This window comes from Halichoerus grypus, chromosome 5 (assembly GCF_964656455.1).
Source record: "Halichoerus grypus chromosome 5, mHalGry1.hap1.1, whole genome shotgun sequence".
Classification (NCBI taxonomy): Eukaryota; Metazoa; Chordata; class Mammalia; order Carnivora; family Phocidae; genus Halichoerus; species Halichoerus grypus.
Genome location: NC_135716.1, coordinates 116,278,893 through 116,295,295, shown reverse-complemented (window position 1 = coordinate 116,295,295; position 16,403 = coordinate 116,278,893). Strand labels below are relative to the sequence as shown.

The 16,403-nt window shown below is 37.8% G+C and overlaps 1 protein-coding gene across 2 annotated transcripts in view; it reads left to right on the top strand.

Moving 5' to 3' along the window:
* The window catches only part of HS2ST1 (heparan sulfate 2-O-sulfotransferase 1), a 173,352-nt gene that overhangs the window by 139,848 nt on the left and 17,101 nt on the right, over window positions 1-16,403 (top strand). For both annotated transcript variants that reach the window (XM_036073280.2, XM_036073281.2), the window contains exons 3-4: window positions 4,610-4,695; window positions 14,140-14,278. In XM_036073280.2, coding sequence (XP_035929173.1) covers window positions 4,610-4,695; window positions 14,140-14,278 — 225 coding nt within the window. The remainder of the gene's footprint in view (window positions 1-4,609; window positions 4,696-14,139; window positions 14,279-16,403) is intronic.

Here is a 16,403-nt window from a genome sequence, read left to right as displayed (position 1 = left end):
CAGGCTAGCTATAAAAACATCTCTTTTCATGTAGTATATCTAACAACTACTTCTGAAAAGTCCTTCTTGATAGCCTATTTCAATCAGAGTATGGAAATACTCTTTGAATAAGTTCACTACAGTGACTTTATTTCTTCTCCCCGAGCCAGTGTGTTCAGTGTCTTCTGTCTCCTTAAATCCATTTGCCACTATTATGCTTTGCTCCTTTCACCTACCACTTTCCCTTTCTTTTTTTTTTTCCACTTTCCCTTTCACTAGTGCCAAATGTAGTCAGTGAGAGTCCATACAGTGAATGGCGTGCAAGTTTGCTCACCTAATCTCCACTTCCACTCACTCCTCTCTATTCCAGAGCCTTATCTCGAGGTCTTGAGCAGGATGCCCCACTGCAGTGGAAAACCCGAAGATAAACCGAAAGACTAGGCAAGTGGTGCAGGAGAGGTGGGAGGGCAGAAAATCGTAGAGCAGGAATTACAGTAGGGCTGACTGATGAAAGGGCGAGAATGGGGATGGAGGGAGGAGAGGCAGGGAAAACTCTGCAGGGGGCACTCTGGGGGAATCAGCTAACATGGCTAAAAGGAGAAATGGCTAAATTCAGACTTTGAAAAGGAAACTTTTTATTTGTTTGTTTATTTTAGGGGGGTGGGACATGAGGGGGGAGGGGAAACAGACTGCCCGCTGAGCATGGAGCCAGACCCTGGGCTCATCTCATGACCCTGAGATTGTGATCTGAGCTGAAATCAAGAGTCAGCTGCTTAACAACCCAGCTAAGCAACCCAGGAACCCCAAAAAGGAAACCTTTTAAAAAGGTTGCTCTTCAAATGGGGTCAAAGGATGGTTATAGAATTTCAGCAGTATGTAAATGACACTTTTTTTTTTTTAAAGATTTTATTTATTTATTCGACAGAGAGAGTACAAGCAGGGAGGAGTAGTAGAGGGGGAGAGAGAAGCAGGCTTCCAGCTGAGTAGGGAGCCCGACGCGGGGCTCGATCCCAAGACCCTGAGATCATGACCTGAGCCGAAGGCAGACACTTAACCGTCTGAGCCACCCAGGCGCCCCTGTAAATGACACTTCTAAATGCTCCCTCCGCCTATTCTCCAAATTAGTCTGAACCACTACTTGAACCTATTGACATCATTTGTTTGCTTAGCACTTTTTTCTTTTTTGTAAAGGGAAGGTCAGTCTCAGCTCAGCATCTTTTGATTATTGCAAATTGTAAATCAGCCACAGCTTTATTAATGAGACTTCAACACATTGCCTTAAATGTTGATGAGATGAAAGAAAAAAACATATGCACATATATGCATATGTGCCTTCAGTATTCTCATAATTGGAGATTAGAGAAAGATTCTGTGTGTTTTGAGAGACTTTAACAGTAATAGGGTAGAGAATTTAAAAGCAATAATAACCCATGTGAATTTACCTCATAATGAATTTAGAAAATAAAATGTGAAGTCCTATATAGACATTTAAACCAGGTCTCTTAGTTTTGATAGCAGTGTTCAGCAAACCCCAAGGTTACCCAAAATAGTAAAAAGGCAAGAATAAGTCAGCGGTCATTGTTGCAAAAATGGTTGTCCAATACAAGGGTAGTGAACAGGGTGGATTGGACGTGGAGGTTATAATGAATGTGATGAGGAAAATAAACAGTTTTGAGAGCTGTATCTACAGAGCTTTTAGATCTTGTGATGAGTTTCGAATGGCTAGATCTGAGGGGTTTCCTCTGCAGTGGATAAAACCTGAAATTCTCAGTGCCCCAGTTTGTTGATCAAAATCTTGATACAAATGCTACTCACCTTTCTTTTCACATCCTTCTGGGTTTTTTTCCACTTTGCTTCAACTGAACAATAATAAATTAAGGAAATTAGCTTGTGGTATAGAAGGATGAGTGGACCAAAATCCAAGGTATGTGGTTCTTGAGCTTCCTTTTAATCTGTAAAATAAGAGTACAGGATATCCTAAATCCCTTCCACCTTTAAAATGCTGATTCTGTAAACAAGAGAGCTTGAGGTTGGTGACAGCAGTGGAAGATTTCATGCCTTGTTCTGTTCTCCACCATCACTCAACTCTTCCCTGAGTCCCAACTGGAAACAACCCTTTTTCTCATTTCATTTGTTTTTAAACTGTTTCTTGGAATGCTTTAGTTCCAGTATGCTTTAGGCATCACTGTGTGTGGGTAGAAGGAGACGGAGTAGGCAGGGTTCATTCTGCTCCTGTCCTCACTTCGGTTTTATATATTGTGGCTTACAAGGCAATCTTTAAAAATCTGTTCTACTTCAGTACACTTTTTTTTTTCTTTATCATGAAAGCAGTGAATATGAGAGTATATCTTTGCTAAGAGCTTTTATAGACCTCAGGGACTACTTTGCAAAGCACTACAATAACAAACTTCATGTAAATAAAACCAAGCAGTAGCTCCTGGGCCTACCTATGCTGAAGCCTTGCTTCTCAGTGTGGTCCACTGATCTGCCATCCTGTGGAGACTTGTTAGAAGTGCAGAATCTTGGGCCCCACTCCAGACCTACTGAATCAAATCTGCATTTTGACCGGAGTCCCAGGTGATTGAGTTTGAGAAGCCCTGCAGCAGTCCAGACATTATCCAGCTTCCTGGGCTCTACACCTGATGGTGAAGGACACATGTTGCATGAAGTGTGTCCTTAGGAGGGTTCACTTTAATCCTGACTGTCTTGAGGAAAGGTGGAAGAAAGAAGGATCCTTGAAGTTTATATTTATAGCTAACTCTTATTTTCACCTGAGTCTTTTACCACAGTGTACTCTAAGTTGGTACTATCGATCCTCTCTAACATGTGGCTTCTAGAACACCATTTTCCCAGATTTCAATCTGCCGTCTCCTCTTATTTTTCTCCCACACCATCACATCCACATTAAATCTGGGCTTCTGGAAAATAGAGCTGAGTTGCTAAATATGCCTTAAGTACCCTTAAACCACCACCTCCCATTCCTATTCTCTTTTCCTTCTATTTCCCCGTCATTTTTGGCTGAAATAATGGAATTGATTTTCACAGAACCAAAGGCTTATATGAAATAATTTACCAGTAAGTGGCAGTTTATAAGGACTTTCCATATTCAACATGTGAACTTTTTTTAAGGATTCAGTTTTTGGGTTATCTAATTTTAATTTTTTGTTTCTTTTTCATTTGTCTTTTGATATTTTCATTCTATTTGGAACCTTCCTTAAAGAACAGATAGGAAAGAACATGAGAACCTCAAATCACACATTTATTTGGCTCTTTTTTTTATTATTATTTTTTTTTGGTTGGGGAAAATTCGTAACTGCTGAATATAACTGTATTTTCTAATGCAACATAATTTTATCATCTACGTTCAATTTTCAGATTTAAGGGCTTGTGTGTGTGTGTGTGTGTATAAGATAATAAGGTTCCTATCACTTCCCTTCTAAGAACTCTGTTATTTCCCTTAGTATGTGAGTTATTAAGGCTTCCCCTAAGACATAAATTTTCCCAGAACCTTCTGTTTTTCTCTAGTTCACATTCTCTGACATGTGGCCGCTTCTGCACTGTTTTGTACTCTGCGCTACCAATAGGTATTTTCTAGGAGGCAGCCATCATCATTCATTGCTATTAATTTATCGACTAATCTGGTAGAAGTGGTCCAGAATATCTCCATGTGACTAACTCCATTCTAAAATGTAAATGCAAGATTGATAAGTTGTCAGAAGTATGCAGTTGACAGGCCTGTGCTCTAGAGACTTAGGTCACAGCTTGCAGAAGCTTTCAGTGTAGTTTAGGGTGGTGGGCCCCCTACCCTTCAGCTCTTCTCCACCACACTGTATGTATCTAGTCCCCAGAAGACATTCTTAACCACTTGCTGTGTATCATGCAGAAATTTGCTTATCAAAAATATATAACATTTTTCTTTGAGAAATAGTGTATCACTGCTTTGCAGCTAGTGATACTTAGGCTTATCAAGTTCTATATTAATCAGCTCTTAAAATTTTTTTTAGCATATTTATACTAAAAGAATTTTTATATTAACTAATCTTTTGAGTGCTTTTAATTCCAGCAAATTAAAATAGTAATAGATATTCAAAATTTTTAAAAACATTACCTATAGGACCTCTCTAAATTTATTAATCTTTTTTTATCAATGAACTTAACAATATCTGCTCTTTGTTCTCTAAAGCCCTCTGATAATCATCTTTTCTTTAATTATTTTGGTTTAAGGATTACTTTTTGTTTTGTTTGTTGAGCTGCTAATAAGTATGAGTTTTTATGAATAACAAGTCTCTGGGAGTAAAAAACAGACTTGGGCGTGTGTTGGTACCCACCCTCCCCTCACTCATGTGAATTACTCACTGTGCAGCATTGTAAATGATTGCACTGTGTGGGTTTTTCTTTCAGGGTTCTCTCTCACTCTTTTCTGAGTGTGGTGATAATGGCTCTCTCTGTAATGAATTGGTAATTACAGATCACACTGTGCTCTCCTTAGTTGAAACCTGTGTTTCAAGCTCTGTAATTGTCAAACTTGTGTGATTTGTTTTAAATGTCTAAATGGAAAGTATTTTACTATCATCAGATTTCATTTTCCTTTATATTGAACTTCAGTAATGAGTGTGTTCTCCTGTTTTAGGTACGCTTTGTAAAGAATATAACCTCCTGGAAAGAGATGAAACCAGGGTTTTATCATGGACATGTTTCTTATTTGGATTTTGCAAAGTAAGTTGTACCAAAATGACACACTAAAGAATGCTTTGTACTTTAGCAACCTAAAAAGAAACACATTTATTAAATTGTTATGATTTTGATTCAAAAAAAAAATGTACTGGCTTGCCTTTGCCACTTTTAGAGATGTAATTTAAATACACCTTCTAGTGTTTTACTGCCCTCTAGTGTTCATAAGTTGATTACTGTCACATTAATTTTAGAAATTTTAGAAATTCAAAGTAGACTAAATGCAGGTAGTTATTTATCCTTATTCTGTTTATGCATCTTGTATAAGCAAGTGACACTATTTTAGGAGAGTGCCATGTTTTAACCTAGAGGCCAATCAGATTCTGACTTACCATATCACTGACTGAGGACTGAGAAAGCAAAGAACCCCATCACCTAGTTATTGGTTACCCTTGCCTCTGCTTTTCAGCCAAGAGACAGTGAAGTGTACACTTTCTTTTGGGCTACCTTGTTTTCGCTTTAAAGTTGTGATATGTTCAAAAGAGACTTTTTAAAAAATAGTGATTTTTTTTTATAGTGATTTGCCTGAAACTGGAGATAAATAACTCCGATTTTCCATATTTTGGGGGCGTGGAGTGGGTTCTATCATAATTCTCTCAAAAAGAGTTCATAGAACTACAGGCCTACACTTGGTATCCACGCACTGTGTGGCTCCCCCTAGAGTCTGTGCCACATCGAAGTACTATTCACACAACTGGGCAAAAGGAATATTCTAAACATAGGTTATTTTGTGAATCCATTTGAATGTTTTTTGTAGCACATAGAGTAGCATTATGGTAAAACCTCAAATCCAAATCTTTTCCCCAATAACCTGTACTAACTTCAAAGACATATTTAAAATGTATTTTTAAAATGATTTACGCTCAGACATGTTCCCTCAGTCATTTTGTTAGCAGTCATGACTTCAAAGTAATATACTCTCATGTATTTGTCAACTCTAGAGAGCATTCTGTGTCAAATTTGAAAATTAAATTGATATCCCAGTCATTTTAACCTCCTAAATTTGAAATGAAAAAGAATTGAATGAATTATTACTGATTTAGATACTAACCCTTAACTTTTTGAAGAGCTTGTAATTAAAGGGGAATCTCCCAGATATTACATACATGAAACAATATATGTTTAGTTCCACAGTACTCAAGATGTTTCAGTAAAATGGCAGTTTTAAAGTTTGATGTACATTTTTCTGTAAATAATTCATACTGCAATATCGAAAACATTTTATAGGCAGCTTTAAAATAAACTAATTATTTTTTCCTTACAGAGGCACTGAACCAATTTCATAAACTCCATTCATATGCATATTTTCCCTCAGGGCTGCATTATCCTTCAGTTGAATGTTTGTTACCCTTTCACCTAAATGATTTATTTTTTCCACACACAGCTTGGTTTCTAATACTTGAGGTTTCCATTATTAAAATAATATATTGAGTGCTTTTGCTTTTGGCAAAAGTCTTGTACTTGAAGCTCTGGTGTTTGCTGGGGTTCTTGCAGTTGGAAAAGTATAAGGTTTCTTGAAAAGATTTATCTCATTTATTAAATACTAACATGAACATTTAAGGTTTGAATATTTCCATAATGGGTCTCATGTTACTGGAAGTGAAAAGTATTGTGAAAAATTTCAGTAGACTTTTACAAGATTTAAAACAAACGCCTGAAAGAAATCACCTAGAGAGAATATATTTTGAGGTATATAGTCAAGAACTATTGTAGATGTGACTAGTATCTTTTAAAATAAATTTTAGTTTGACAGGCATACTGACCATGAAGGAGTAAGGAAGAGGAAACAAAAATCACCTCACCAATTTTTAGAATACTTTTATTCTTCAAAACATATTCTTGACTGCCATAGTACTTTGTGGAATCCATTAAAATACTTGCCTTCAGGAGAAAACAGTCGAATTTGGTGAAAGAAATGTTTAATCACTTAGCTTTTCAGTTGCCTTAAAAGAGTCCCTAAACAGCATATAAACTCAGTATATCCCAGGAAACCCAGGAAGCAAGATAAAGAAAATTAAAAAAAAGTGATTTCTGGTTTAGACTGATCACTAAGAAGGCACACATTTTATTTGTAAGCCTATATGTGTTCAAGCCATGTTTTGGCTTTATTTTTCTGGTTTTATTCAGAACTTTAGCATAATAACAAAAACATCTCCTTGTTCCAAGTTTGTATTCCTGTCCTGTCTTGGTCCTTTTTGTCTTAGTCTCATTCTTGTTTTTATTTGTTTGTTTGTTTGTTTGTTTGTTTTAGCCCATTTCCTAGTTCCTTTTTCCATTTCTCTCTTTAGTGTTAAATTTTTGTTTTCATTTCAGTTGGTGGACAGCACAATTTTTAAAATAATATATCATTAATGTCATAAATTTAAAACTTCTCACTAAAAGAAATTGTATAGGTTGGACATTTTCAAAATGTCCTAGAGTGCAGGCAATATAAAGTTGAATAAATAAGTTGTAGTTCTTGTCCTCAGTGAGTTCACTGAAACCCCATTTTTTTCTGTAGTTATCAGTTCACTATGTTTCATTATAAACAGTGAAAATATTACAGATCATCCTCCCTTTTAAATTCATACTCCTTCTTTACCAGCAGCATCTATTACCTCCAGTTTGATTTTCTTCAAATTTTACAAAATAAAAACATTAGAACACCTCTTTCATTTATTTCAGTGACATTTCCCTTTATAGTGAATAATATTGAGCTGAAAGAATACTGTGTGAATGCTGGTTTCGATCAGAGTCTGCTGAGATTTTCTGTGATCTAGCTATCTATGGGTGACATGTCTGCATCTTAGATATTTGGAAATTATTTTTGATACAGCAGTCTTATTCAGGTGCATGTCAGGTGTTTATCTTTGTGGTTGTCCCCAGAAATGAGTATGGGTCTTTGTCGCTGTCATTCTGGGTTCTCCATATCACCTGTTGTCTTTCTCAGAACAATTGAGGTGAATCAGTAAAGAGCAGATGTGTCAGGACAAGAAACACATAACTGAATGCTTCACTAGGTCTGAAATATCCTAGAGAGTAATAAAGCGACAATATTTTAGGCCTAATGTAGTTTGTTAGTCTATAGATTCATGTGAGATTGTCCCTTTTATCTTGTACTTCTCTGCTGAACCAGTTGAAGTTTGCACCATTTTCTCTCGCTTTCAGCAAGTATGTCACAACATTATAGAAACATTTCTTAAGTTATTGTAATCATTACAGGCGATATGCAAGAGTTGCCTTTTTATTGACCTTGTAACACCAGCTCTTTCTACAGCACTGATCCTCTAGACTGCTTAGGAGCAGTCTCCAAAAACCAGACGGGTCTGCAGTTAAATCCTCCCCGTTCCTTACTGGCTCTGCCGTTTCAGCCACATCACTTCAGATCTGCATTTTCCTCATTTGTGAAGTGAAGATAATTAAAGTAACTACTTCCTGGTGGTTGTGAGGATTAAATATGATAATGTATGTGAAGCAGTAGGTTCCATGTCTCACACAAAGCAGTGTTATTTTCTTTTATAATTCTGTCTTCTCTCAGTTACCACGTTGTCTTAACTGGTGTTTTTCTTCTCTCTGTCTGAATCCATGCTGGCCCTTCTTATTACCAACTCTTAATAAGGCATTGCTCAAGACTCTGTCTTTGCCTCCATTATTCCCTTTGGGGAAGTTTGCCCATTTTTCTTTATCACGACATCGAAGCCACAGGGCGCCTGGGTGGCTCAGTCAGTTAAGCGTCTGCCTTTGGCTCAGGTCATGATCCTGGGGTCCTGTGATCCAGCCTGCATCGGGCTCCCTGCTCAGCGGGGAGCCTGCTTCTCCCTCTTCCTGTGCTGCTCCCCCTGCTTGTGCTCCCTCTTTCTCTCGCTCTCTGTCAAATAAATAAATAAATTCTTTAAAAAAAAAAAAAAAAGACATCAAAGCCAGAAACTAGAGTCATCTTGGACAACCCCTTTCTTTACCACGTACATTTAATCAGTCACCAAGTCTTTTGAGTTTGACTTCTTTCTCTTAGTATAAGGCTTTTGACATTCATTCAATGTATGTATCGATCAGTAGTTAGTTCCTGGATGACTAGTATTCCATTGTGTGGATACACCATAGTCTTCATCCATTCACAAGTTTGTGGATACTTGGATTGTTTCCAGCTTTTGGTGATTATGATTAAAGCTGCTAAAACATTTGCACATAGATTTTATGTGGACATACCTCTTCATTTCTCTTGGGCAAATAGAAGCGGGATTGCTGGATTATATAGTAACTCTATAAGACACTGCAAAACTTTTTTCGTGCGGTTGTGTTATTTGCAATCTCACCAACAGTGTATGAGAGTTCCAGGTGCTATGCATTCTTGCCAGCATTTGGTACTGTTAGACTTTTTTTTTCTTTTTTTTTTTAATTTGGGCCATTCTAATAGATGCATAGTAGATGAATGCCCTTTTTAAGACGTAAATAATTACTACAGAAATCACAACATCCACCAGTGGGACCAACAGATACCAACAGGTCGTTCTTTGTTTTTGAAACAAGATCATGGGAACCTGCCACATGGGGAGGGATTTGAAAGTTTCTATGAAACTTTAGGGCTAAGAGAGTCCAGAATAAATATATATAAGATATCAGTGTCCCCAGTGAGACTGCTGCTTCCCTAAAGAGGTTAAATCTAGTATGAAGCAGAAATCACAAAGCATCGTGCTTCCCAAAGGCTAGTCAGCCCTCTTGCAGCTTCATCATGTTCCATGTAGGCTTTGTCCAACTAGACGACAAGGATACTTTCAGATGTTCTGAGTATGCACTTGTTCTTTTAACCATTCTCGACATTTATTCATTTATCCAAACTATATAGAGTGTAGTTGTAAAGACATGTGCCCAGTTCATGTTCCTTTCTTTGTCTTACCACATATGTTTAAGGGGGAAGAATAAGGTTTCTAAAATGTCTTCTTACCAATCTGCTGCTCAGATTATATTTTTTGCCTTTTGATCTTTATAGAACATCGCAGATTCCTACTACGTATGCTCTTCTCTTCCTAGGAAGATCATGTTCTAATAGGTCAATAATAGTTTGTATTTTTGGGATGAAGATGGATTGTCTTTTCTTCATCTGAGCCCTCCTGAGGAACAGCTCAGATGCCCAGCTAGGTTTAAAGGTGGAGTTCATGACCATAGAACACATTTCCCCCCCGTGTACAAAACTACCTGGTTGGCTAAAGAATTAAACCTACAAACCTAAAAGGATGCTTGTTTCCTAACCGGCTGAGCTGAATGGCCCAGGTGCTGTTTTTATCATGCCTGTTTTCTGTTAGAATCTCTTGCCTCCATGTCTATGTAACCATAACTAACATATAAATAATAGTCTTATCCATCTTCAGAATGAGTTCATACATGTTATCTCATTAAAATCATACTTCATACACATAAATGCCACCCAAAGCCATGCCCCAGAAAGTCATTTTCCAGACAGCAAAAAGAATTTTGTAAAGTGCCATATCCCCTTTTTAGTGCCACTTGGTAAGAATTGCTGTCTGTCCCACATGTCAGGGACTTGGGGGAAGGAAAAAAGAGGAAGCAGTGGTGGGAGATGATAGGGGAAGGAGGTAATTCCCGAGAGAATGACTTAGGGTGGTCACTGGCTAATAACGGAGATGGTAAGGGGGTTCCCAGGGAATCCCACAGTTTTAAGATTGGAGTCATTGCCCCATCATCCTGTGCGTTCCCCTCCTCGTAGCTTCCTATTACAAGACTCCGCTCTCTCAGTTAAGGTAGCAACTGTGTTTTTTTTTGTTTTTTGTTTTTTGTTTTTTTTTTTAATAGACTTTTTTTTAAAAGATTTTATTTATTCATAAGAGACAGAGAGAGAGAGAGAGGCAGGCTCCCCGCTAAGCAGGGAGCCCGATGCGGGACTCGATCCCAGGACCCTAGGACCATGACCTGAGCCGAAGGTAGACACTTAACCATCTGAGCCACCCAGGCACCCTGTGTTTTTTTCTTTTTTCTTCTCTTCTCTTCTCTTCTCTTCTCTTCTCTTCTCTTCTCTTCCTTTCCTTTCCTTTCCTTTCCTTTCTTTTTCTCTCCTTTTCTTTTCTTTTTTCTTTTCTTTTTAAAGATTGATTTGAGAGAGAAAGACAGCATGAGTGGGAAGGACAGAGGGAGAGGGAGACAGAGAATCGGAAGCAGACTCCACACTGAGCATGGAGCCTTACTTGGGGCTTGATCTCACGACCCTGAGATCACAACCTGAGCTGAAACCAAGAGTCCAACTGTACCAACTGAGCCACCCAGGCGCCCCCTCAACCGTGTATTTCTGATGCCCGCCCCCCCTCCGACTCTTCTCGTTACTGAGTACACTGTCCCACAGAAAGGCCTCCTAAGTGGTTACTTTCCAGCTGTCTGTTCAACCTAATTCTATAATATTCAACACCTGTGTGTCTGGCACTGTGCTGAACACTAGTGATAAAGCCATGACTAAGAGGGAAGCAGTCCCTGCCCTCATGGAGCTTCTACTGTAATGCCTAATGTGACAGTGCCATATATTTGGCAATGATACTGTTTCCTCTTTTAAAAACTTGTGAAAAAATTGTTTACTGCATTATTGGTTTTATGAATTGAGTGAAAAAAATGCATACCAATTCTGATTACCAACTCACAACTTTAATATTATGATAATGTTTGACAGAAGGGTTCTCTGTAGTTTGCAGTATTTCTGTATGTACGCAGAATTTTAGTGACCTTGAGTCACTTAATGGTGAGAAAAGAACTAGAAGTCAAGACAGCTGACCCCTTCTCACACAGAAAGTGGTTCTTATAGAATACAACCTATTTGTAAATTAGGAATTTCCTGGTTAGTTAATTTTCAGTAATTCAGAGGCTGAAAGAATCGAGTTATCCAGGCACCTTGCTTTTTCTCTTGTATAGTCTCTTTTCACTACTCATTTGCTTAAGAACTAAGTAGAAAGCACTTATAGAATGCGTGCTGATGTGTAAGACATTGATTGCAGTGGGCAGAAGTAACGGGGAAATGTGGAATTGGTTAGTTTAGGTATATGCTTTTTAATGCCTTTGGAAACAGATTTGAATAAGAAGGGAAATTTAAGTTATAAGCTGTGAGCTAAAATGGAAAGTTTCTGTGGACAGATGAACAAACATATCAAGAGTGGTTAAAAGAATAAGCAACTTTCACTGTCTCTTATCAGAGTCACACAACCTAAGCTTAGGTCTATCATTTCTCATTGTGATTCCTATTTTAGGAGAGATTGCTAATATATTTTTTTAATCTTTCAAATTAGTAGTAATCAGTAGGCAAGGATTTGTATCTCCTAGGCCCTGTGAAATATATAAAAGAAGTGTTCAGTACGGTGCCTGCTCTCAAGTGGCTTATGATGGTCCTGGGAGAGAAGACTTACAAGAGAAGCACTAATGGGACAAGCAGTGAGTGGTCCTGAGAACAGTAGCCCCTGGGTGCAGGTGTTAATGAAAGCAGACAGCACGTTGTGCCCCAGGCTTCCTAGGCTTTACAGGATTTCTTTATTGCCCCTCTGCATTGTATTCCCAAACAGCAGCCGGTGGTGGGGTTTTTTCTTTCCTGCTTGAGATACACTGACATATACATGGTGTAAGTTTAAGGTGTACAGTGTGATGATTTGATACACATATATTGTAAAGTGTTTACCACAATAAGGTTTGTTAACACATCCTTCACCTCACACAGTTACCATCTTGTTGTTGCTATCCTTATGGTGAGAACATTTAAAATCTACTCTCCGTAGCAACTTCAAGTTTACAGTACAGTGTTGGTAACTATAGTCACCCTTTTGTATATTAAACCCATATCGTAACACTTCTCTGATGACTCAGGCTTCCCTCCTGATGCTTATAAAGCTCTGTAGGGCCCACATGATCTGCACTTCCTCCACCCCACCCCCTTCTCTCTACTCACTTTCTGATTCTGCTGCAGCCAGGCTGATCTCCTTGCTGTTCCCTGAAAATGCCTGGCACTTAGAGGCTGGGGGGCCAAGGGAGCAGGGACTTCATACTCCTGGAGTTTCATCTTCCTGGAACATTTTCCTCCAGAGGCCTGCCTGGAAACCCCTATTTTGAATTGTACTCTCCCCACTTCTGGCAGTTCCTGTTCCCTTTCACTGCATCATTTTTTTCCTTAGTACTTTTTACCATCTCACATACTTACTTATTGGTTTATATTCCCCCAAATAGAATGTTGGCTCCACCAGGACAAGGAATTCTTTTTTTTTTCTCACCACTGTACTCCTAGTATTAGAATAGTGCTGGCATGTATCGGGTGCACAAAAAAGTTTTTTTAAAATGCATTAATGTAATAGAAAAAATAGAAAAATGAGAATGGCATTCTAGTGAAGGAAGACAGAATGAGCAGAGGCACGTAAGGAGAAATAGGAATAAGTGTGATATGCTGGGGGAGGTAGAAGAGGTGAGCCTAACTGTAACAGATGGTTTCTTCTTTGAGGACAGTTAAAAATAAAGTTAGGTCAATAAGGTGGTACCTGAGAGGCCAGCAGCCATCAGCAACCAGGCAAAGGAGTGTGGGTTTGATGTCAACATAAACAGTAGAGTTATTCCAGATTCCTAAGAAGAATGATTTAATAAATGGTGTTTTAGTGATATCAGTTGGGAATTGGTCTGGAAGACAGATTGAGAAGGAGAGACACCGATGCAAGGAAACCAACGAGGTTATTGCAGCGATGCAAGCAAGAGGCCCCGGGAGAGGGCGGTGGTGGAGAGGAAAGGGGTGATGAGGACAGGTCAGATCTGTGGGGAAGCCAACAGCAGAAAAATCAAAAGGACTTGGTAACTGGACTAAATGAAGAATAAAGGAAAGTAGAGATGAAAGTAACACAAAAGTTTCAAGACTGGGACAAGTGAGGATATTAGAACAGGAGCCAGCTGGATGATTCTAGGGGCTGCAGATGTTGCTAAAGTAAAAGCCTACTCTGTCTCCTCTAATCCTTCACCTCTTTCTCATTCCCCAAGGAAACAGTGCTGGAAACTAAATGTCTTTCACTGTTGTCTTTAAAATCAGCACTAGCAGACGGTAGACTCCAATGGTCACGCTTGTGTGGATTTAATGCTGTATCTATTGATAATGTGTGTCTGGTTTGATGGGCCAGAAGTGAGAAATCATTGCTACATGAAATTAAAATGCTTAATGTAATTCTTGCCAGTAAAATATAAAATTGTCTTTCATTCAAATTTCCCTTCTCTTCTTTATCTTCAGCAGTGATTTTTAAATTCTTATTTCCTTTTTACTGTATTGTAACATAAATAATCATAAACTATTTCCTAATCTCCACATATTCTATGTTATTTAAATAAACTCATGTTCTTCTTTCCATATAGAATTTATACCTCAAACTTATAATTTCAGGACACCCCAAAACAGAACAAAAATATAGATTTCACCTTTTATGTTTCCTTCTGCTTCAGATTTGGTGTGAAGAAGAAACCAATTTACATTAATGTCATAAGGGATCCTATCGAGAGGCTAGTATCTTACTATTACTTTCTGAGATTTGGAGATGATTATAGACCAGGGTTAAGAAGACGAAAACAAGGAGACAAAAAGGTAATATTTTAGTTTTAAGATGTTTATAAAGATAATTGTTTATCAACTGCAATGAACAGTGTGCTTTTAAAATTTTTTTGCTGATTCTAAATGTACTACTTACTGTGGAAATTTTGAAAAGAACCCAAAAGTATAAAGAAACAAAAGTAAAACTTATAGTTGATATTTTGATGTACGCATAATTTTTTGTCATTTAAAAAAGATATTTTACTTTAGTTCCAGGGCTGAATGTTTCTCTTACTATAGTCCTAACGATCTTCTGTGAGACCATTATAATTATTCATTCATATGAGGTTTTGTGTAAGTACTTTGGTTCTTTTAGTCTCAATGGTGGCAATTTATATTGAATTGTGATCATCGGTTTAGGAACACTTTTTTGCTAAAGCAGCTGTTTTTTTTTTTTTTTCCAGACAAGATGAGAATAGTAACAGTTCTTACTTACCAGCAGGTTCAAATTTGGGTTGTCTTCTATTTAAGTGCATCCTGTAGAGTAGCACCGGTGTTATTTTTCTGAGATACCAAACTGATTTGTCACTTTTCTGGTGGGACACCTTTACTGGGACGCCATTGCTCACAAGTTTGCCCAAGGCACAAGAGACACAGTCTGACGTAAGCTGAGACTTAACTTCTCCTGCCTTATTTTCCTCAGGTGCCCAGTGCTTCAGCCACGTGAAGTGTTACTTTCTCCAAACTTAACTATTGCCTCACACTTCTGGCACGTGTGTTGTTCCCCATATTTAGAATGTCTCTCCTTCACTCTGGAAAACTGTCCACTTTGTAGGTCTACTCAAATGTTAGCTCTTCGATGAAGTCTTTTCTAGTGCCCCATAGGCAGTTAGTCATGTCGCTTTTAAAGCTCCCAGAGCACTCCATCCAAACCCCTTTTTTTAAGCATTTATTTGTAGTAATTGAGTTATTTGTTTCCATATATGTCTTCTCCAAAAGGTTGTGAACTTCCTGAAGCAGGGGCTATATTTCATTCTTCCTTGTTTCCCTAGTGTTTAGCACAGTTGCCTAATTCATCTGTTAAGTGCTTAGCAAATGAGTTGAATGAGTGAATTCTGCACCTTTTGAGCCTAAAGTGTTGTGTAATCATGATGCTAGATACCTGATATAATAATAAACATCTGACAATTTCTCACTTAAGTTACATGTGCCTTCTGTGTCACATGAGGAGGTGATTTTTTTTTGTTTTATTTACTTTTTTCTCTTTTCTAGAAATTGCTGTTTCTTTCCTTAGTCTCAAAGCTTTGGGCCGAAGGTACTGATCCAAACACAGATAACTGACCAGACCTTTTTTTTTATTTTCAAGTGTCCACTGATCTCTTAGTATTAGTTAATCTTCTAAAATATGTATATATACTTAGGATATTATGGTGATTCTACAACATTTTATAAAATCTAATAATAAAACTCTTTTGTGACCTAGTACTTCAGAATTTGTTGATAGTTATTTCTAAATTCACTCCAACACTTCTTCCTCCTTTCCTCTCTCCCTTCCTTCCTTCCTTTTTTTTTTTTAATTTTAGCCCTTTCATTTACACTGTTTTTACTCAGTAAATGTTAATATCCACCTCCCATGTTGACGGAAAGAATATTAATGTGGATAAGGAAAAGATTTGCAGTCACATCAGTTCCTACATGCACCATCTGTCACTGTCAGCCCTGGATACCATAGTTTAGTGGTTGCTGCCCTATGTAGTTTGGGGAATTAGGTAATAATAATACTTAATATAACACTAATAGTTCACATCTATTGAGTGCTTATTGTATATCAAGTAGTGTTTTAAGTTTTATATATATATATATGTATTTATTTTTCCAGGTAGCCTGTGCAATGGTTCTGTAGGGTAGCTGCTGTTCTTGTCTCTATTTTATAGATAAGGAAACTGAGGCACAGAAAGGTTAAGTACCTTGCCCAGTGTTACACTACCAGTAAGTGGTAGAGCTGGAATTTATACACAAGTACTCTAATTCCAGAGCTCACCGTCTTAAGCCCTCTAGTCCCTTTAAAAAGGAGGGAGGGAATGCAACATGCTACCCAACATTTGTATATGAGAGATGTTCCCAAATTACATTTTCAGTACCCACAGAAAAATTCAGGCAGATATTTTAACATTATTTT